The sequence below is a fragment of the Apis laboriosa genome, unplaced genomic scaffold, assembly GCF_014066325.1.
Source record: "Apis laboriosa isolate Shangri-la unplaced genomic scaffold, ASM1406632v1 scaffold18_cov149, whole genome shotgun sequence".
Taxonomy (NCBI): domain Eukaryota; kingdom Metazoa; phylum Arthropoda; class Insecta; order Hymenoptera; family Apidae; genus Apis; species Apis laboriosa.
The window spans coordinates 3,256,044-3,274,109 of NW_025222233.1; the positions used below are offsets into that span (position 1 = coordinate 3,256,044).

Consider the following 18,066-nt stretch of genomic DNA (forward strand, 5'->3'; position numbering starts at 1 on the left):
TGAATGTAAAGAAAAAGAGAAGAAATAACAAAAATTTCGTCTTATTTATATCATTATATTATCGCCAAAAATATAATAGGAAAGGCAAACTATTTACTCTTGTCAGTTTAGAGAAGAATTAACATCATTATCACATCATTATTAACAACGCCAAAAATAGAAAGAAATCATATATATTAAATGCGCAATATGTATATATATGTATATATATATAGATATGTATGCTTTACACTATTATCGGCAAAATATTTGTTTTGTCGACATACCTGAAAAAAAAGACGAAACAATGACGGTAGGCGAACCAAGGAAAACAAAACGAACAGAGGTGAAGGGGCAGGCGTGCTTCGGTCCAATGCAAAATAAACGTGTACGCTCGTTATAGCCGATGGCTTCTACGATGATTTACCGTTTTCCGCGCGTGTATGGGCATATGACTTCCGGTAGGCAGTGGGAGGCACGATGCCTGGCCTGCTTTTCTTTCTTTGGTTAGATCAAAAAACTGTTCTCCCAATGTATGTCCAGTGCTCGTCCTCCGCCACCGTTTTTTTCTTCGCTTACGCCACGATACGCGTCATTTGCGGCCGGGTTAATACATTCGATGATCTGCGATAGAGTCAATGATATAACCGCCCGTCGGTTCGCCTTTCAACAGCCTCGACATGTTTTACCGGCCTTCTTTCTTTCGTCCTCGATTGGAAACACTCCGATTCCAAGACTCTCGTGAAAAAACTCGCCTCCGTGTTTCTGTTCTCTATTTGCGATCCACTCTCCTCTCTTACTACACTACCGTCGCTCACTTTCGCCGTAGGAATCGCGTTTGTAACGACGTAAATTCTTTTACACTCGAATAACTGATCACGCGCGCGCGCACGACCGCTAATGCGTCAACTTCAGATCGTAATGCCGTTTTTTCGAAGCCTAAGTAATAGTAACGCCTCCTGTCTAAATATTCGGGACGAATGTTAGTCGTCCCGATCGTATAACACGCAATTAATTAACCAGCCGCTTGACACGGCCGTTAAACATTGACCATCCGACTAGAAGCACGAATAATTGAGATGATCAAACGTGTTCAAGTGTCGTTTTATTATACTGTTCCCACACTCTGAACGCGGAAGTAAGAATCGAGGAACGTTACTATTGCAATTCGACTTAAGACGTTGTAACGACATCGATAGATATCGAACTTCAATTAGACACTATAGACGAATTTCGATGTATTTTGGACGATTCTTTTCCAAAAATTTAGCCGATCAGCTAGGTAAATGATGGAATTGTAACGAGAGAACGTGATGGATACCGACTAACGCCAAAATTTGGAAATGGACGTATTCCGCGTTCCCCGCGTTTACATTTAATAGATTATCGATATATCGATAAACCGTCAAACCGCTATAAAACGCGAAATAATGTGTACGAAAAAACGCACGTCACTTTTAAAACCGATCACATCGCCGACGAAACGGTACAAACGGAACACCACAAAACAAACAACCAACTTCCGCGACGTCACGAGTCGTACTAACTCGACTAGCGGTTCGTCCAGCCCGGCGAACCTATAGGTGGCGCGGGAGGGGTGAATACTCATGAGAGCGATTCTAGCGCGACTGGCGGGAAAATTTTGAAACGTCGAACACTCATAGCGTTCATCTTTATCGACGCACTTAAATTACACTTTGCATAATTTAATTAAATGTCCGTTTATATATATATATATATATATANATATATATATATATATATATAGATGTAAAATGAACATTTAAAATGAATATTTTATTAAGAATAGATATGATACAAATGAATAATTATTTTAAATAATTTATTTGTATTTATATTGGTTAATAGAATATCGATTTATGTTTAAAAATGTCCAAAAAAATCAATTTCTTTCTTGCAAATTTACATATGAAATAATTGATTCTAATATTTCAATGTGGAACAAGTAAAATCTTTTATGATATATTTTATATTTTAAAAATTATATATATTTCACACGTTTAAAACCTGAAATATTAATAATTCCGAAACCCATTAACCAAATTAGGATTGCATGAAGATTTTTTTCTCTATTTTTATTTATATTCTTTTTTTATATATTTTTTGTGTTTTCTGCATTATATTTTTATTTTTTTTTTTTTTTTTGCATTTGCAATTTGTTTCTTGTGTTATTATTTTTCTTTATTATTAAAATATCTATATACAACGTATACATTGTACGATCCTAATTAATTTCAGATATTCTGATCTATATACGTAATATGTGCTTGTATTATTTCATCTGCATAATATAGAGACCATTGTGATAAATTGACAAATCAATCATAGTAACTATCAAACTAAATTCATCAAATATCAAAATTTAGATTTGACAAAAATTATTTTTGACAAGAAAATTGACACAAAATTCCGAAAAAACAAAGAGAACAATTAAGAATAGATAAGCTGTATTTGAGCCTTGATTTATTTTTCTATTATTAAAGAAGAGAGAATACTTTAAACAGTATCATGTCATTGCATCAATCAATCAATTGAATGCTTTAATTTATCTCGTTATATATAACGGAGATTAGAGTACACTTAAATATTTTTAATAGACATTCCAGTTTTCATTCGTTCATTCCAATTTCCTTGAAAACAAATTAATATTGCGCACGAAAAACAAAAAGAAAAAAAAAAAGAGATTTCGAACGCATTATTGTACCGCGATATTCTATAATTCTAATTTCCATCTAATGAAACGAATTGATAAAAAGAAACACGGACGCATCGTTAACAGCGTATCATTTGTTCATTCTCTTTCTCTTATATTTTAATTCATAGAAAGTACAGAGTTTTTGTTCTCTCTCGGCGATATTACGGTAAAATTACATTGCGTTTCATAGAAGAATCAGGCAACAAAAAAAAAAGCAAAGAGAGGGGAGGGGGAAGAGAAAAGAGGATAACTTATATAAAGATACAAAACGGGATTACCTTATCAATCTTACTCTCTGAAATAATCAAGACGTTTCTGCTCTTCTGAATTTCATTTCACGTTATCCCTCTAAGCGTTGCCCGCGCAAACACCCGTACCTCACCTTACCCATTTGTTAACTTCCTTTTTTTTCACCATTATCGCAGCGGAATAACGCGAAAGTTAAACCCGAAATACATCATCCCCTATCTCGATTATGATATTGCTGTTCTTCGAAAGGCAGATCGGTAAACGAAAGATATACGACAGAGCCTCCTAGACAGAGGGAAAAGTTTTATCTGCCGTTTCAGAAATATCAATAACTGATCCCTCGTACAGTTTCTATTCCAACGTGGAAATATACGACCAGACGAAGCTATTCCGCCCTTCGTTCCCCTATACTTGAATACCATACACGGGACATGCTCGAATGTATCCCTTTCAAATCGGAGAGGATGCAACAGTCTCGTGCAGACGGTCGGAAAGTATTCTATTCCGAAAGATGGCACGTGCCGTCACAAGCGTGGATTTACCGTTTAAAATTCAATTCAAGGTTGCCGTTTGTATAAATTTTTAGTTACCGTCGCCCTCGTTCTCGCGCGATCCCATTCGAGCGAAGATCGTCGAATCAAGTAAGTCGAGATGATACTCGAGAAATCGAGGTCGAAAGAGAAGAGTTAAATTATGATTTCCAAATGAATCGAACCGCGAATATTCGAGCACGATACTCGAACGAATATCTTTCTTTCCTTGCTATCGCGTTATAGTTTATACACTCGCTTAAAACCACGATGAGAAAGAAATGGGATGGATTCGTTAAACGATTTCGCGAAACGTTTCGATTCGTACAAAAGAGGAAAGTTCAATTAGACGGGCCTTGAGTGTGGCTCACTCATAACATGGAGTGTATTTGTGAAAGTTGCGAATTACAAGAGCAAATAGAAAGCGAGAAACAAGATTTCCATCGATATCTTTGATTACTTCCCTTCTCGTTTCGCGCCAAGCTTCCTAGACGTGCACAATTATAATTTTCCATCCTCTCGCAAAATATAGAACACGCCGCGGCGATATCTCCCGTGTACCACGTTTACCGGAAAATCATTGATCGAAATTGGAGGAGAACGGTCTATAAAATTATTCAATTTGATTGTATACACGTTTCATACACGTACGTATTAATTCCGCTAAATGTATATCGTGACCGTGCCCCATCTCGATGCGCCGTTATTAAACAAGCTTTTAACGAAATCGCGAAATAAACGACGAAGTAAACAATTTCTGTCGTGTTTTTTTTTTTTTTTTATTAAATCGGTAACAGCAATTTCATTTCGCCAAGGTGTTATGGCGCGACATTCTACCGACATTCTAAAGAATAATTTCATCTTTCGTTTCCTTTTCTTGAGGAGAAAAGAGAGAGAGAAAAGAAAAAAATGAAAAATACCCGACTAGAACGAAAACGTATTCTCTCGTCTCCTCGAAATACTTTCCAATTCCGGAGACGATCGAGACGACACTGAATCTTCGACCGTGACTTTTTCACCGCGACGTCATGTCATAATTTCATCGTGGAAGGTAATACGAAAGGAGCAACTATGGCGGAAAACGAAGGGGGGAGAAGGGCCGCGACAGTATGGTCTTTGCCGCTCGAGATTTATCGAAGCCGAACACCGATGCATTAGCGATGGAAGAGCACGGAAACGAGATGAAGGTAACGAAGCGAGGGAGGAAAATCGACGAGGGTGCTGGAGAAGGGTGGTGGAGGCGACATCTCCTCCAACCCCTCCAACTCTTAAACAGTTCCCCCCTTTTTAAAGAAGGTCTCTCTCAAGACGTGTTACGAATCAATCGAGATCGAGGGACGATCGATTTATGGATCTCGGATTTAAACGAATTTTCAATTATCCATATCAAAAAATACGATTTATATCTTTTTATTCTCTGATTGTTGTGTGAGATCAAACATAAAGTTGAAACACGTTCGAATAATGTGCTGATGATAAGCTGATTTCCACGTGGATAAACCAATTCTTTTCGTTTCGGTGAAATACTGTCGAATACTGATTTAATTATCTCTCTTGCTTGATCAGCGATTATTCGTAGTGTTACGACAAAGAATAAAATAAGGGCAGTAACCGATATTTTAAACGTAAATTATCTAAAAATCTCGATACAATGCTCGCATACGAAATGTCACAATTATGTTCACAAGCTTATCGATATTGTGCATCTCGACGAAAGCGAGTTCGATTTCGTTTAGAAAATATCTCCTCTCCGAGGCAAGCGAGGATATTTAACGATAAAAATCGCGATAAAAATTGCACGTGTCATTTCTAAATCTCGATTAAACTAAAAATCCCTAATGAAAACCTCTACTCCCGGATTTACAATTATTCGAGAAATCGTTCGAGCATTTATCTTATAAATATCACGCGTATCAAAAACGTTCTTTTTCTTCATTCCTTTCTTATTCTCTTAGACGAATAAGAGATAAAAACATTCTAACAAATATTCTAATAAATATATAAATTATAAAAATCATTTTCTTTTTTTTTTTTTTTTTTTGTTCATCTATAAGGTCAATTTGTCTCGCAGACGTATCACGATATTGGACACATATTCTTGAAGCAACGTTTGTTTGCCTTTTCCTACCGCTATCACCTCTTCGTGAGACGCTTGCTCGCACTTATCGTAATCCATGGTACATTGATTCGTGATCAGGCTGAAGGCGAACACGATCAAATCACAGTGTCTGGCGGTTATCACTTCGTGGACCGTAGACATTCCTAAAAAGGAAACATAAGAAACATTATAGAATTTTCGATGGGCATACCTGTTCGAAATATATATTCTATTACGATAATTCCACTGACCTACAGCATCGACGCCGATCATTTTTAACATCTTCAGTTCAGCCACGGTCTCGAAATTCGGCCCTCCGATACACGCGTATACACCTTTGTGCACGATGTCGCTTATGCCCATCTCTTTCGCTACCTGTTGACCGATCTTTAAGAGTTCGGCGTTGTAAGCTTTATTCATTGGCGGAAATCTCGGTCCAAATCTGAGAAACGCGAAGAGCAACGCGATCGTGATTCATACTGGCGAGGAGATCCGGTAATCGTAGGAAGAAATGCAAGGAAGCGCGGGAGAAACTGGCAAGCGTATTCGATGGATTCCATACCAGGAATTGATATAATAAGAAAGGAGGAAGAGGAAGAAAAGTTAGAATGAAAGTATCTCAAGTTTCAAGGGATGGAAGGTTAACGAAAACTCAACCGAGTATGAACCGAGAAGAGGATAGAGAAGAGGAAAAAAAGAAGAAAGATGGAGAAGAAGGTAGACGGAAAAATCGAGGAAGATCTTTAAGTAAATACGTCAATCAGATTCTTTGTGTCGTCGGGTAAATAGTTCATCAATCCGATTCAACGGGTTGTTCCGATGAAATAGATTAATTTTATTCCTTCGACGACCTCAACGATCTCGCACGGCTATCCCACCCTTTTGCCCTTAGGGGGCGAGAACTCGAAGAATCGAGTTCGTCGAGCGGTTCGCAATCTGCGAGCGTCGTCGACGATTTTCCTTCCGGAAACGAGCCCGAAAGCCTTTGTCGATTTGAAGCGGATTCGAATTCACACCGTGAATCTCACTAGCCCGCCTTTCAACCGCTATTTTTTTCTTTCATCCATCATCCCTCCCAGTATTATCTCTCTTTCACCCACTTCTCCTCCCCCACTTTTTCTCGATAAAATCGAAGAAACTAATTGACGCTAATTTCTGATACACGCAGGATTTTAAGAATCGTACGCAAAAAAAAAAAATAATAAAATAAAATAAAATAAAACTCCGTAAGAGAATATAAGAGAGTGTGTATATATATATATATATATAGGGGGCAATACAAAATGGAGTAATGCGACGCGTTTCACGGTACGGCGCGTTGAGGATAAGAGGAACGAGGGAAAGTACCTGTCGTCGTTTGGCCCTTGAAGAGGGTTATTCCCCGCAAAACCCATCATGTTCAGGTGATCCTTCACCATCATAATGTCGCCAACCTTGTATGTGGGATTTAGACCTCCCGCCGCGTTCGTCGCGATCAGATGAGTCACACCTACGAGCTTCATAACTCTTACTGGCATGGCGCACTGCGTTTGGAAAAGGGAAAAAGAAATATAAATATAAACATATATAAGTATATTTATATAAATAATCCGAGTGATTAAATTAAACGAAAAGAAAAAAAAAAAAAAAAAGAAAATAACTCTCGATTATCTCGATGGATAATGCTGGATTTTATATAATGCTGGAAAATTTTATTTTCAAAGGATGGCGATGTGTATGCCATTGATATAGATTCGTAAAGATTGCGAATACAATGTTACCTTCCAAAGTGGATAACCCTCGTAATAGTGAAATCTGCCTTGCATGCACATAATCGGTACAGAATTCAAATAACCGAAAACCATCTGGCCTCGGTGACCCTTCACAGTGGAGACAGGAAAATGCGGGATTTCTTGATAGGGGATGGACTGCTTATTCTCGAGACAATCGGCCAGCGAACCTGGACACAACTCGTTTTGCTCATTTGATCCTGTTTGGGAATAGAATAACGTTGACTTGTCCCACCACCATTGCCAAGCCATTTCAAAATCCATACTAACTCATTCCAGAACCGCATATGATTCCAAGTTTTGGCTTCAATTTGATCCGGTCCAGCAAATATTGTGCCGCTTCTTGCAGATCCTCGAACGTATATCTGGAAGTATTTGTATCTGTATATATCAGTACAGTGCGTTGCGGGAATGCACTCCATATTTTTAATAATCTATGCTTTTGACAGGAAACTGTAATATTTTTTATAAAATATTCTTTCTTCACTAATATATAGTACATAAACAATAATTTATGTAGAAAAGGGTAAAGTTTAATATAAAGCGTGATAAATGATATACATTTAATATAAATATTAAGTCGACTTTCATATATTTCATAGATTCGTAATACCAATCTTTAATATCTTCTTTATGTTGGTATTGTAATCGTAAGGAAACAAATTCGTTGCATTACGAATAATTTTCGAAAATTTAATTTTCACGTACGATAATGCGTGAATCAATCAATGTTCATAAATCGGCTCGTATAATTTACTGCGAAAAATAAATAACATTTATTAGATTATAACATTTATTATTGGTCTACGTGTTCCCTTGTTATTAATCCTATTGAAAATTTATGGGAAACATTGAACACGATGGATTTTTTCGAACAATCATTCATATTCAAAAAGTTTATAATTATGTCGAATACGTAAATAATATAAAGGAATAATATAAAGGAAAATATAATCAAAAATCTCATTAACGGTAAATCGAATCTTTTACATTAATTCGTGGCAGAAATATAATAAATTCCTAAATTTTATGATATAATTTTTATAATATAAAAACAAGATAAAAAAAATTTTATTCAAACAGTTGATATATTTATGAGTGAAAATCAACTTTTACGAAGCACAGTTTAATATTTTTAAGATGTCAAATTTTTATTTCTTTTCATAAATTGTTATTTATTACGCGATACCGAGAAATATTAGCCAATTTCTTCTATCGATAGCTCGAATCCGTTAAAAATACGTGATATTGATATATTTATGCAATATATGTTTGATCGAATAACATAATTACATAAATCATAATTACGCAAAAATTATATAAGCAAATATTTTCGTGTAGAAGAAAATTGTTTTCATCGATTCAGTTTCACACAGATCAACGCCGTACGAACGTATGAAAATAATCGGAGTATTTGGGAATAATCGATGTGAGTTAGGTGAACGGGAGAGTAGGTGGAATGATTCGTAGCCGGCCAACATAATTTCACTGTGGAAACTATCACAAAACGGTGCAGTTACCTGTTAAACTGCTAACAGGCTCAAATAGCGCCGGATTTAAGCTGAATGTAGGCTTCGAGGGTATTACAAATCATGCATCGAAATACGCGGGCGGCCGCGTAACGTGTTTACGAGTGTGTATGCGCATCCCGTGCATCTAGCCTCGTGTATGCGTTCACGCGTGCGCTCGTGAACAGCCTCCACGCACAGATGCACACACAGAATTTCCGAATGGCATTCGAATAAGCGCGCCTCCAACATAACACTACGCGCGACGCGATCGAAAATTACTTACGATCCCACTGTGAATTTTAATGTCCTGTGTGTTCCTTCTTCCCTTCTTCTTTTTTTTTTTTTTTTCTTTTTTTTTGTAATTCACGTCGTAACACCCGCAAAAGGTAAAAAGATTCTCGTTTCACCTTGCCCCCAGAAATCTCGCGACCGAAGAAGCGAAACTAGTCCCGAGGATAAAGCTGTAATCGCTATCCATTTTTTCGTAGCTCGGATTATCGCGAGCCCTCCGTGATTCTCGTCTGCGTTTCCTCTGCGTTTCGCAAGCGGAAATTTAATAAGCGGAAAGAAAGAGGCGGCGATAAGACGAGACGCGCGCACGGTTGACGCGCGTAATCGCTGCGCGTACGTGTGTCGTCATAAGGGACACGAAATTATGATGCGATTGAATACACGTTGAATACGCGTTGAATTGCATCTCCGTTGCCAATACAGTCGGTATTCAACCGCGGATCTGAGAATTGCTTCGCAGTTTCGCCGGGTACCCGTGGAAAAGCTTCGATATAGCCGCGGGTATGGCAAACGTCATTAGACCAACCGCATTCGCGGATGCTCCATCGTAAAACGGGATTGTACGGTGGCCCGTTATGAATGGCAAATGTAAGGTCGACGATTATTATAACGACGTGAATGCGCATCGCTCCGGGCCATGGCAAGGATTCAATGATGCCTCCGCGATTCTGCCTACAATATCACTCGCTCTAATCTCGATTATAGATGCACACCATGCTCGGAAATCGGCTTAAGGCATTTTTCTTCTCTCCATTTACTCCAGATTCCCTTACTCCTATTGTTCGAGACACTGATTTTTGTAGAAAATATTTAAGATCCCCGCTTACTTCACATCACCGCGTCGGATACCCGTCGCGATAAATCTCACGTTTCGGGAATATTCTCAAATCGCGTGTTCGTTTCGCGAGAAACAGGTCTCAAGCAACGACTCTGACGAGCGATACCGAACGCGTAACTAAAGAGAGAGAAATAAAACCGAATCGGACAGATGTTAATATCAAATCGACGAGCCGACAAAGAATAGAGCATTTGAGCTCTATTCGCGAGGAAAAGAATCGAGGATAGAAAAAGAAATTCGACGTGCAATTTTTACGCCGCTTCCCCGATTCTGATTATCGGAAATCTGCCGCGATTCGTCGATCGATGAAACAGAATAGCATCGATTGATCGATCATCACCAATCTCACCGATCTTTCGTTCAATTGAAATAGCCTTCGAATCAATTGCGGAGCAAGAAGAAATATTCCGATAACAAACGATCGTAATAAATCCTAATAGATGCACACGAGTGGGTCGTATTTTACCCGATGATAATGATGCAACGGATTATTACGAAACGATTACGAAGACAAAGAAATTGCGCCGATAAAGTGGCGACGATTGAAGCTGTCGAATCGACCTCTGTTTCCCTCCCTTTTCCCTCCACCAGCTTTCCCAACGCTGTTTACCGAAATGTCAACGTCATCACGCCATTTACGTTTAATTCCTGTTTGCGTTTGTCCCAAGCGCAGCTTTCGAGTTTCGCGCCAGCTCCCTTCGTTTGCTCGATTGAATAAACAAAATCAAAGTATGAACACTCGCAACTTCTAATTGGATGTTTCAAAACACACCGAACTTGCGCGTGGACGTTCGCCTACATATCTCTGACGTGCTCTTGAACGAAGTACGAATAGACCGTTGACAAATTTCTCTCTCTAACTACCTAACATCGAAACACTCGTCCAAGATGGGATGAATACCGTTTCCCTTTCTACGGGAATAACAAGCGAGGGGAGGGGAAAATGTAAAAAAAAAAGGAGGGGGGAGGGGGGGAAATGGAAAAGGGAAAATGGGATTTCGAAGAAAAAAAGAAATCCATAAGTAACGAACCGCTCTTTGCTTAATCCGGCTTTCGCTTCGAGCAAACTATTATATTAACGATGCATCGACTCAAATTTTCAACGCCTCGACTTTCTTCTCGAGCTTCTCCGACTTTTTTTTAACGATGTTCCATTCTCTCCATCACGAAATATTGAAAGAATATTAATGTACGGCACGTTAAGTCAAAAGTTCACGGTCGCGTGTGTCGTTCTCTGAGAAAATTTTTATTTATATAGCGATTACGTGTTAAATATTGTCGTCGTAGACTCGAGATAACTTATTGTAACTTAATTAAACTTTCGGGATTAAATGATGTACGCTTCGATATGTCGATGTCATATGTCATTGTCATAGTGGTTTAGAAATCCAAAAACTAGGTAAAATTCATTCGAACATGAACGAAATATAATATATCGTGTTATCATAATATATTAATATACGAGCGTGTAATCATGTCTTGGTAAAAAAAATATTTAAATTGTTATCAAAATTATAAGCAAAAACGTGTTGTTGTATTTTTATATAGTTATATAATAATTGTGTTTGTTTATTGATTACCATAATAAATTATTTATTCTGAAAATGTCATAAGTATTATTAAGACAAATTTGATAAATAATTCGATTACACTATTGAATTTCTCTAATTCGAGTTAATTCAAATTTGTTTATAACGTCAAGTGAAAGATGTAAAAATATTTCTAAATTTGAGTGAATGAATGAATCACAAAGTATGATAGCAAAAAGAATAATAAAGAAAATATATTTTTAATATTAGATAATATATACATCCTAGTGTTTTCGCATTGTTGATTAACCGAAATTTCTGTAACAATTGTTTGACCCATTTACAATTGATAACATTTTCAACGTTAATGAATCCTCTGAAAAGCAATTCCCCGTAAGTGGAGATTCTGATATGTTTCCACGAATTGTGTGTAACTGACTTAGTTCTCGTAAAAACTTGACGCAGTCAACGTAATCAACATTAACGATTTTATTTAAAATTCAACAAGTGGAAGAATTGTCAAAAAAATTTTTAATCTTTCAAGAAAAAAGCCATCTTCAACTTAATTCTTATTAATATTAATATTTAACTTAATTCTATCGTTTCATTCAATAAGCTACTTACGTGCTGTGCGATGATTCTTCAACCGTTTGCAACAATTCGTTATTTTTAGATTGTTTCAATTGCGGGTGATGATTGTACCCATTAATAGTTTCGGTATCCGCGAAAGGCATCCTGTTTTTCTCAATCCCTTCCCCGATTCGAATTTTATATTTTACGCTAGACGATAAAAACCCGATAAAAACCGATCGAATCGATGGAACAACGAGACGAGACAATCGAAATAAGATAAGGAAACTGTGAGTGAATGAACAAACGAAATACTGTGCACGCCGTTTAAGAAAGATCTGACTTGTGGCCGCGATGACTCGGCTTCTTGCTGTTTTATACAGATACTCGATACCGTTGAAAAAAACAGTGACGACAATGAACCGGCCAATCGTTTCGAACGTTTACTCGCGCTCCCTCCATTCCTCGTGAAGATTGATCAAAAAGTCGCTGGGAGGTAGGGGCATGCGACGATAACCCATTACAGTTAAATAGTCTAATTTCCACCGCCATTCGTGCACTCTGTTATTTGTTTCGTGTTGTGACAATACCAAGAATGACAGTACAGCTAGTCTTCTAAAAGAGTACGCATGCCGACGAATGCCACATGCTTGTTGATAAAACCTATCGTTCCCTATATGAGCATAACATAACGTTTATCTAAGCTTGCCTCTCCACAGAAAGCAAAGTTTCACGATGCCTAAGAAGTCACGGTGATTTCGATGATCGACGCGACAAATTAAGACCGGTGAGGATAATTTCTTCTTCGATTGCAATCGTTCGATGAACGATGCTCGTGTCAATTTTCCTTTCGATAAATTTTGCGAAGAAAAAAATGGCACCATGGTCGTACAAGACGTCTAAATTGCTTGTAACTTAGAAGCGAGCCTCGTTCAACATACTTATTTCCGTATACGAACATTTCCCATCGAGCGTCCTGAATTTCAATCATCGTTGAGTACAACGTCGTTGAGTATATAATTGTGAAGTGTTTATCTCCTTATTTCTTTCAATTCGAATCAACCGTTATCTCTAGAAGATCTCCGAAGATCCGAAGATCGTTCGTGCTCAACTCGATATCGGATAATCAAATCTTCGTTGAACCTGTAACGATCTTCGATAATCATATGTAATCGTACGTTTGAACGATTCTTATCTTTCTTCTTAACGATACGAACAGGGGGGAAAATTGATAAATTCGATCTAAACATATGTCTCGCGATTGAAGATAAAAATAAATCCTATCTCAACAGGAACAAACGAAACGATCCGGAGCAATCGTGGACGGAAGCGCACAACCAAACTGTTGCTGGCGCGCACCTCGAATTTATCCGAATATTAATTACGATCCAGTTGATGTTTCCCACTTGACCGCATCGTATCGAGGAATCCCATGACAGATTTACATGCATCCGGCCGATGACACGTGTGCCAATTTGCGAGGATACGAATTTTGGCCAGCTCCTAGTGCTCCGTGTAATGAGCCAATTATGGCCGATTAACAGGCCTCGTACACGATCCAAAATTTAATTCTCGACCCCTCTCGAGTTATGTACGTGCCCTGCTATTTTTGAAAATCTCTCTATTAATATAGTACGAGCAAAATTGTGACTTGATCGATTGATGATTCAATCGTTCTATTACAAAAAAACAAAAAAAAAAAAGGAATAATTCTAATCTCTTTTCTCCGCCACGATTTGAGCACTTTGCAACTTTCCACGCGAAATATACAATTATATTAAGGATTAAGTTTCGAAACGAAAACGTATTGATCTTGATTCGTGATCGAAGTGAAAGATGATTATTTGCAAAATACGATATAAGAATTTTCTTCGGATACAAGAAGGAACATGGTGTCAATGAATGATGACGATATTCAACATCGGGAAAAACAATCATTCTAAAATAACAATCTTATCGCCATTGATTGTCGACAATTGCAAACAAGTAAAATGAAAGTGAATAATCGCGTGAACTAGATTTTCGTTAACATATTTCTTCATTCCTATAATATAATCTTACACATTTTAATAATTGTTCTTTAAAATATTTGTTAATATTTGTTAATTATCCTGTTAATTGCATGATGATTTTTTTTCTAATCTAATTCTTAACACGATTCAAGTGTTTTTCAATTTTTTTTATAATTATTTATTTATTTATAATTATATATTTTATAATTATTTATTTATTTAGTTCTCTCTCAATTTTGTCAATTATCGTGTTAACTACGCAATTATTTTCTTTTTAATCTAATTCTTAATACGATAAATAGCAAAGAAAAAAATAGAGAATTATTAACAGGAAAGAAAATTGAAACATGTATCGTATTTGTATTTTTCGAGAAATTTTTAAAAGAATGTTTTCTTGAAATAAATAAAAGAAAATTTTGAAAATCTTTTGTTATCATTATTATAAAATCGATTAATCTCTTCGGTAATTGTTGCATGGTATAATCGTTTTATGAAAGTAATTCAATATGAACGATGGAAACAGTAGAGAAATTTACGAGAAATTCAAAAATGGAATTGATAAAATATTTATGATTATAAGTTATTTCTAAATCAATGAAAACAGTAGTTTCATATCAATAATAAAGTTATTCTTGCACAATATTAATTGACATAATATCTATTTTTACTAAATCCTCGAGGCATATTATTATTATACAAAAAAATATATTTTACCGACTATTTTAAAAATTTACAAATACAAAAGAGATATGTTGATGATTTTATAAATTTTAGAAACAATTAAGAATGTTTGAAATTCTTTTATTCATCTGCTCTTTTCTGTTACTTAATTTGTTCTATTCAACGACATATCAAATCGAAACGTCACAATTTACAAAATAAAAAATGCAGCAACGCGAGCGAATCGAAAAGGTGTAAATCGAGCCGCAACTTGCAAATTACGGTAGCCAACATAGAGGGTGAAACGGGGGTCAAAATACACGTGAACAACACGGCTTCGAATAGACTGTAAATTCAGTTTTCACCGGTCTTCTCCCTCGTGAGTCCGGAAGCTACTTTGCGATGCAACGAGTGATGCATAATTTCGCTGATCGCCCACAAAGAACGTCTGCCTTTTGCCCTAAAACAAATTTTTGCCGCGTCAGGGACAGATTTTCAGTGTCGTCAAAGTTTTTTAATTGTGGTTGAAATAAAAATAGAGAAAGAAAAGAAAGAAGAAAAAACGAATAAAGATTCGGAAAAAAAGATATTTGATTCATTGAAATTCAAATTCGAACAATAGTACGTGCGCATAAAACAAATATCGAATAGAGTAACATGTCAAATTTTAATTTGTTTACACGCGATATTATAATCGAATTGGATCGATGTTATATAAACTAGACAGAATCACCTAATTAACGCGTTCAGCGTGAATATATGGATCATATTTGCTAGTTGATTGTCGTTCAACGCGTAACAGTTAACGAATCAATTCGATACATAAGTGCTTATTAATCTTAATAAATAGTGTTCTTAAATAGTATTCTTAAATATTCAAAATATGCAAAATCATTTCCATTTTCAATAAATGTCTATTATAAATCAATTTTAATTATAAGAACTTTAATTATACATCAATAAAAAATAATAATTGATAAATTGTGAATTCAGGTCACAATGACTAATTCGATGATACTTAATTCAATTAGAAAATTAAGAATCATTCAATAAAAGAATATTTAGGGAAAAACCTAATTTGTTTATGCAAAACTCTTGTTTTCTTAAAAACATTATCATTAAAAAAATAATGTTCAGAATAAAAAATTAATATTTTTTTATATCATGAAGTAATATGATAAAAAGTCAAAATATCAATCTATTAAAAATTGATTTATTTTTTAACCAAATACTTTTTACTCTAAAATTTCGAATCTTTTTTTAAAATTTTATCAATATTTTGAATTTTTCTGTGTATCATTAAAATATTTGTCTCCTTTTTATTTTTCTAGTTTTTTCACTTATTATGTAAAATTTAAAAATTTAATCGAGAATATTCCAGAAACATGTACATCAAATAATGATGTACATATAATGATGAACTTACACAAGACGCAACAAATACGCATATTTGTTATCATTATATCGACTGACGAAACTTCATTATAATTCAAATAAGCGCGAATAGTTCTTATATACTCACTATTGTGCAAGCATTCAGAATCATCATTTGTAAACTATCATTATTGTAAAATATCATATATATATATAATTTATTATAATATATATATATATATATATATATATATATATAATTTATTATAATATATATAAATATAAATTAACATATAAATTAATAGCAGGAAATAAAATAATTAATTATTTAATTCTATTTATTATACTAGAAAATTCAAATTATACAATGTCCCAAAAAATGGAACATTCATTAATTGGAGATTCTTGAAGTAATTTCAAAATTTTTTTTGCAAAAATTTTCATTTCAGTTTTAACAAATTATTAACAAAAAACACTGACCAATTATGTAGCTTAGTCAAGTCACGAGATATATATTCAACACACTTTCTTCAACATATATTATTTGGTTTGTGCAAAGTTGGCAACACATAACCAACACTACTACAACTCGATTAGACTACACGTTTCATGATTGGTCAGTATTTTCTGTTAATAATTTATTAGTTGTAATGAAATTTTTTGCAAAAAAAAATACTATTTAAAATTATCTCAAAATATCTAATCGATGTTCTCACATTTTTCAGACATTTTTATTATTTTTATATAATAATTTCGTGCCACCATTGCTAATATATTATTTTTGAACAAATCAAATACGAAAAAAATAAAATTATTTTTTATTAAAAATTTCTTCTTAAAATAGTTTTTATATAATATATAGCTATTAGTATATAAATAATTAATCTATTAATATATAGATAATTTATATATAGCTATCGCACAAAAATGTAAAACGAAAGATTAGAAAAGTTTAACGAAAAAAAAAAATTTCCATTTTTTCAGCAATTAATGACTACTAAAGTTAATTCTCGATACAATATTTATGTATTATTGCTTTAATCGCGTTTAAAGATAATTATAAGTATCATATTACGAAATTTCCCGACCCTCACGATTGATTAAGAATGATCTGCTGGGGTTCTGATTTATCATTGACCTCCAATAAATTATCACTAGTGAGAATTAAAAAATATAATCTTCTGTCAATATTATGCGAATTGTTTAAATAATTGGCATTCATTAGATTGTACTATTAACACAAACGACTTTATATTGTATAAAATAATATAATTTCATTTAAAGAGATCGGAAATATTTTTATTAGTTTAATCACTAAAGTACTATTTTCAAGAAGAGAAATATATTTTTTAATCCTTAATTTTGAATTAATTCACTATCACTTATTAATCACTTATTAAGTTATTATAAATGAAAAAATTGTACTTTAAATTTGCGATTAAAATAAAATTTAAAATAAAAAAGATATCGTATGCATTTACAATTCTCATTTTTTTTTCTTTTGATCTTTCATAATATAAAAACTTTTAAAATTTAAAATAGCAACTTAATTTATTTTATTGTATGTCTTAATAAAAATAATCAGAAACAAAAATCAACTTAACTTTTTATTTTAATTAATTAGAAAACTTTATTTTTTTCCTTGATACGTAAGAGTTTTTAATTTAAATGTTATGTTTTTCAATTTTATGAAAACTGGACACTGAATATCAAAATTCTATCTAACTTAAAACTATTTGATAACAAAGAGATGAAACTATTCGTCAAATTATATATATAGTAACTCCATCTATTGGTATTTTATTATAAATGGTACATGCATACCAGTAACTATAACTACAGACGTTATCTAATATGAAACAAATAAATCTAATCATCAGATGATATACATGTTCCATCTATCGGTTTGTTATCGTATTAAAATATATAAGCCAGTAAAT

At 34.4% G+C, this 18,066-nt stretch overlaps 2 protein-coding genes across 4 annotated transcripts in view; both read right to left on the reverse strand.

Annotated features, from left to right (window-relative positions):
* The window catches only part of LOC122712045 (beta-1-syntrophin), a 311,081-nt gene extending 309,449 nt beyond the window's left edge, over positions 1–1,632 (reverse strand). The window contains exon 1 of one of the 2 annotated variants that reach the window (XM_043931334.1): positions 407–1,632. In XM_043931334.1, coding sequence (XP_043787269.1) covers positions 407–430 — 24 coding nt within the window. In that variant the 5' untranslated portion in view covers positions 431–1,632. Of the gene's footprint in view, positions 1–266 lie in introns of both variants that reach the window. The other variant, XM_043931336.1, reaches the window with a different exon arrangement.
* A 3,219-nt stretch (positions 1,633–4,851) lies between these two features.
* Positions 4,852–12,422, reverse strand: LOC122712046 (purine nucleoside phosphorylase). Of its 2 annotated transcripts, none has more exons than XM_043931338.1 (6): positions 12,135–12,422; positions 7,612–7,706; positions 7,333–7,511; positions 6,920–7,095; positions 5,824–6,014; positions 4,852–5,736 (listed from the first exon to the last, which is right to left on the reverse strand). In XM_043931338.1, exons 1-6 carry the CDS (start codon positions 12,242–12,244, stop codon positions 5,522–5,524), a joined length of 966 nt encoding a protein of 321 aa, XP_043787273.1. In that variant the 5' UTR covers positions 12,245–12,422; the 3' UTR covers positions 4,852–5,521. The 2 variants fall into 2 exon arrangements, with proteins under 2 accessions (XP_043787273.1, XP_043787272.1); XM_043931337.1 differs by having other exon boundaries at positions 7,333–7,541.
* Between the last annotated feature and the right edge of the window lie 5,644 nt (positions 12,423–18,066).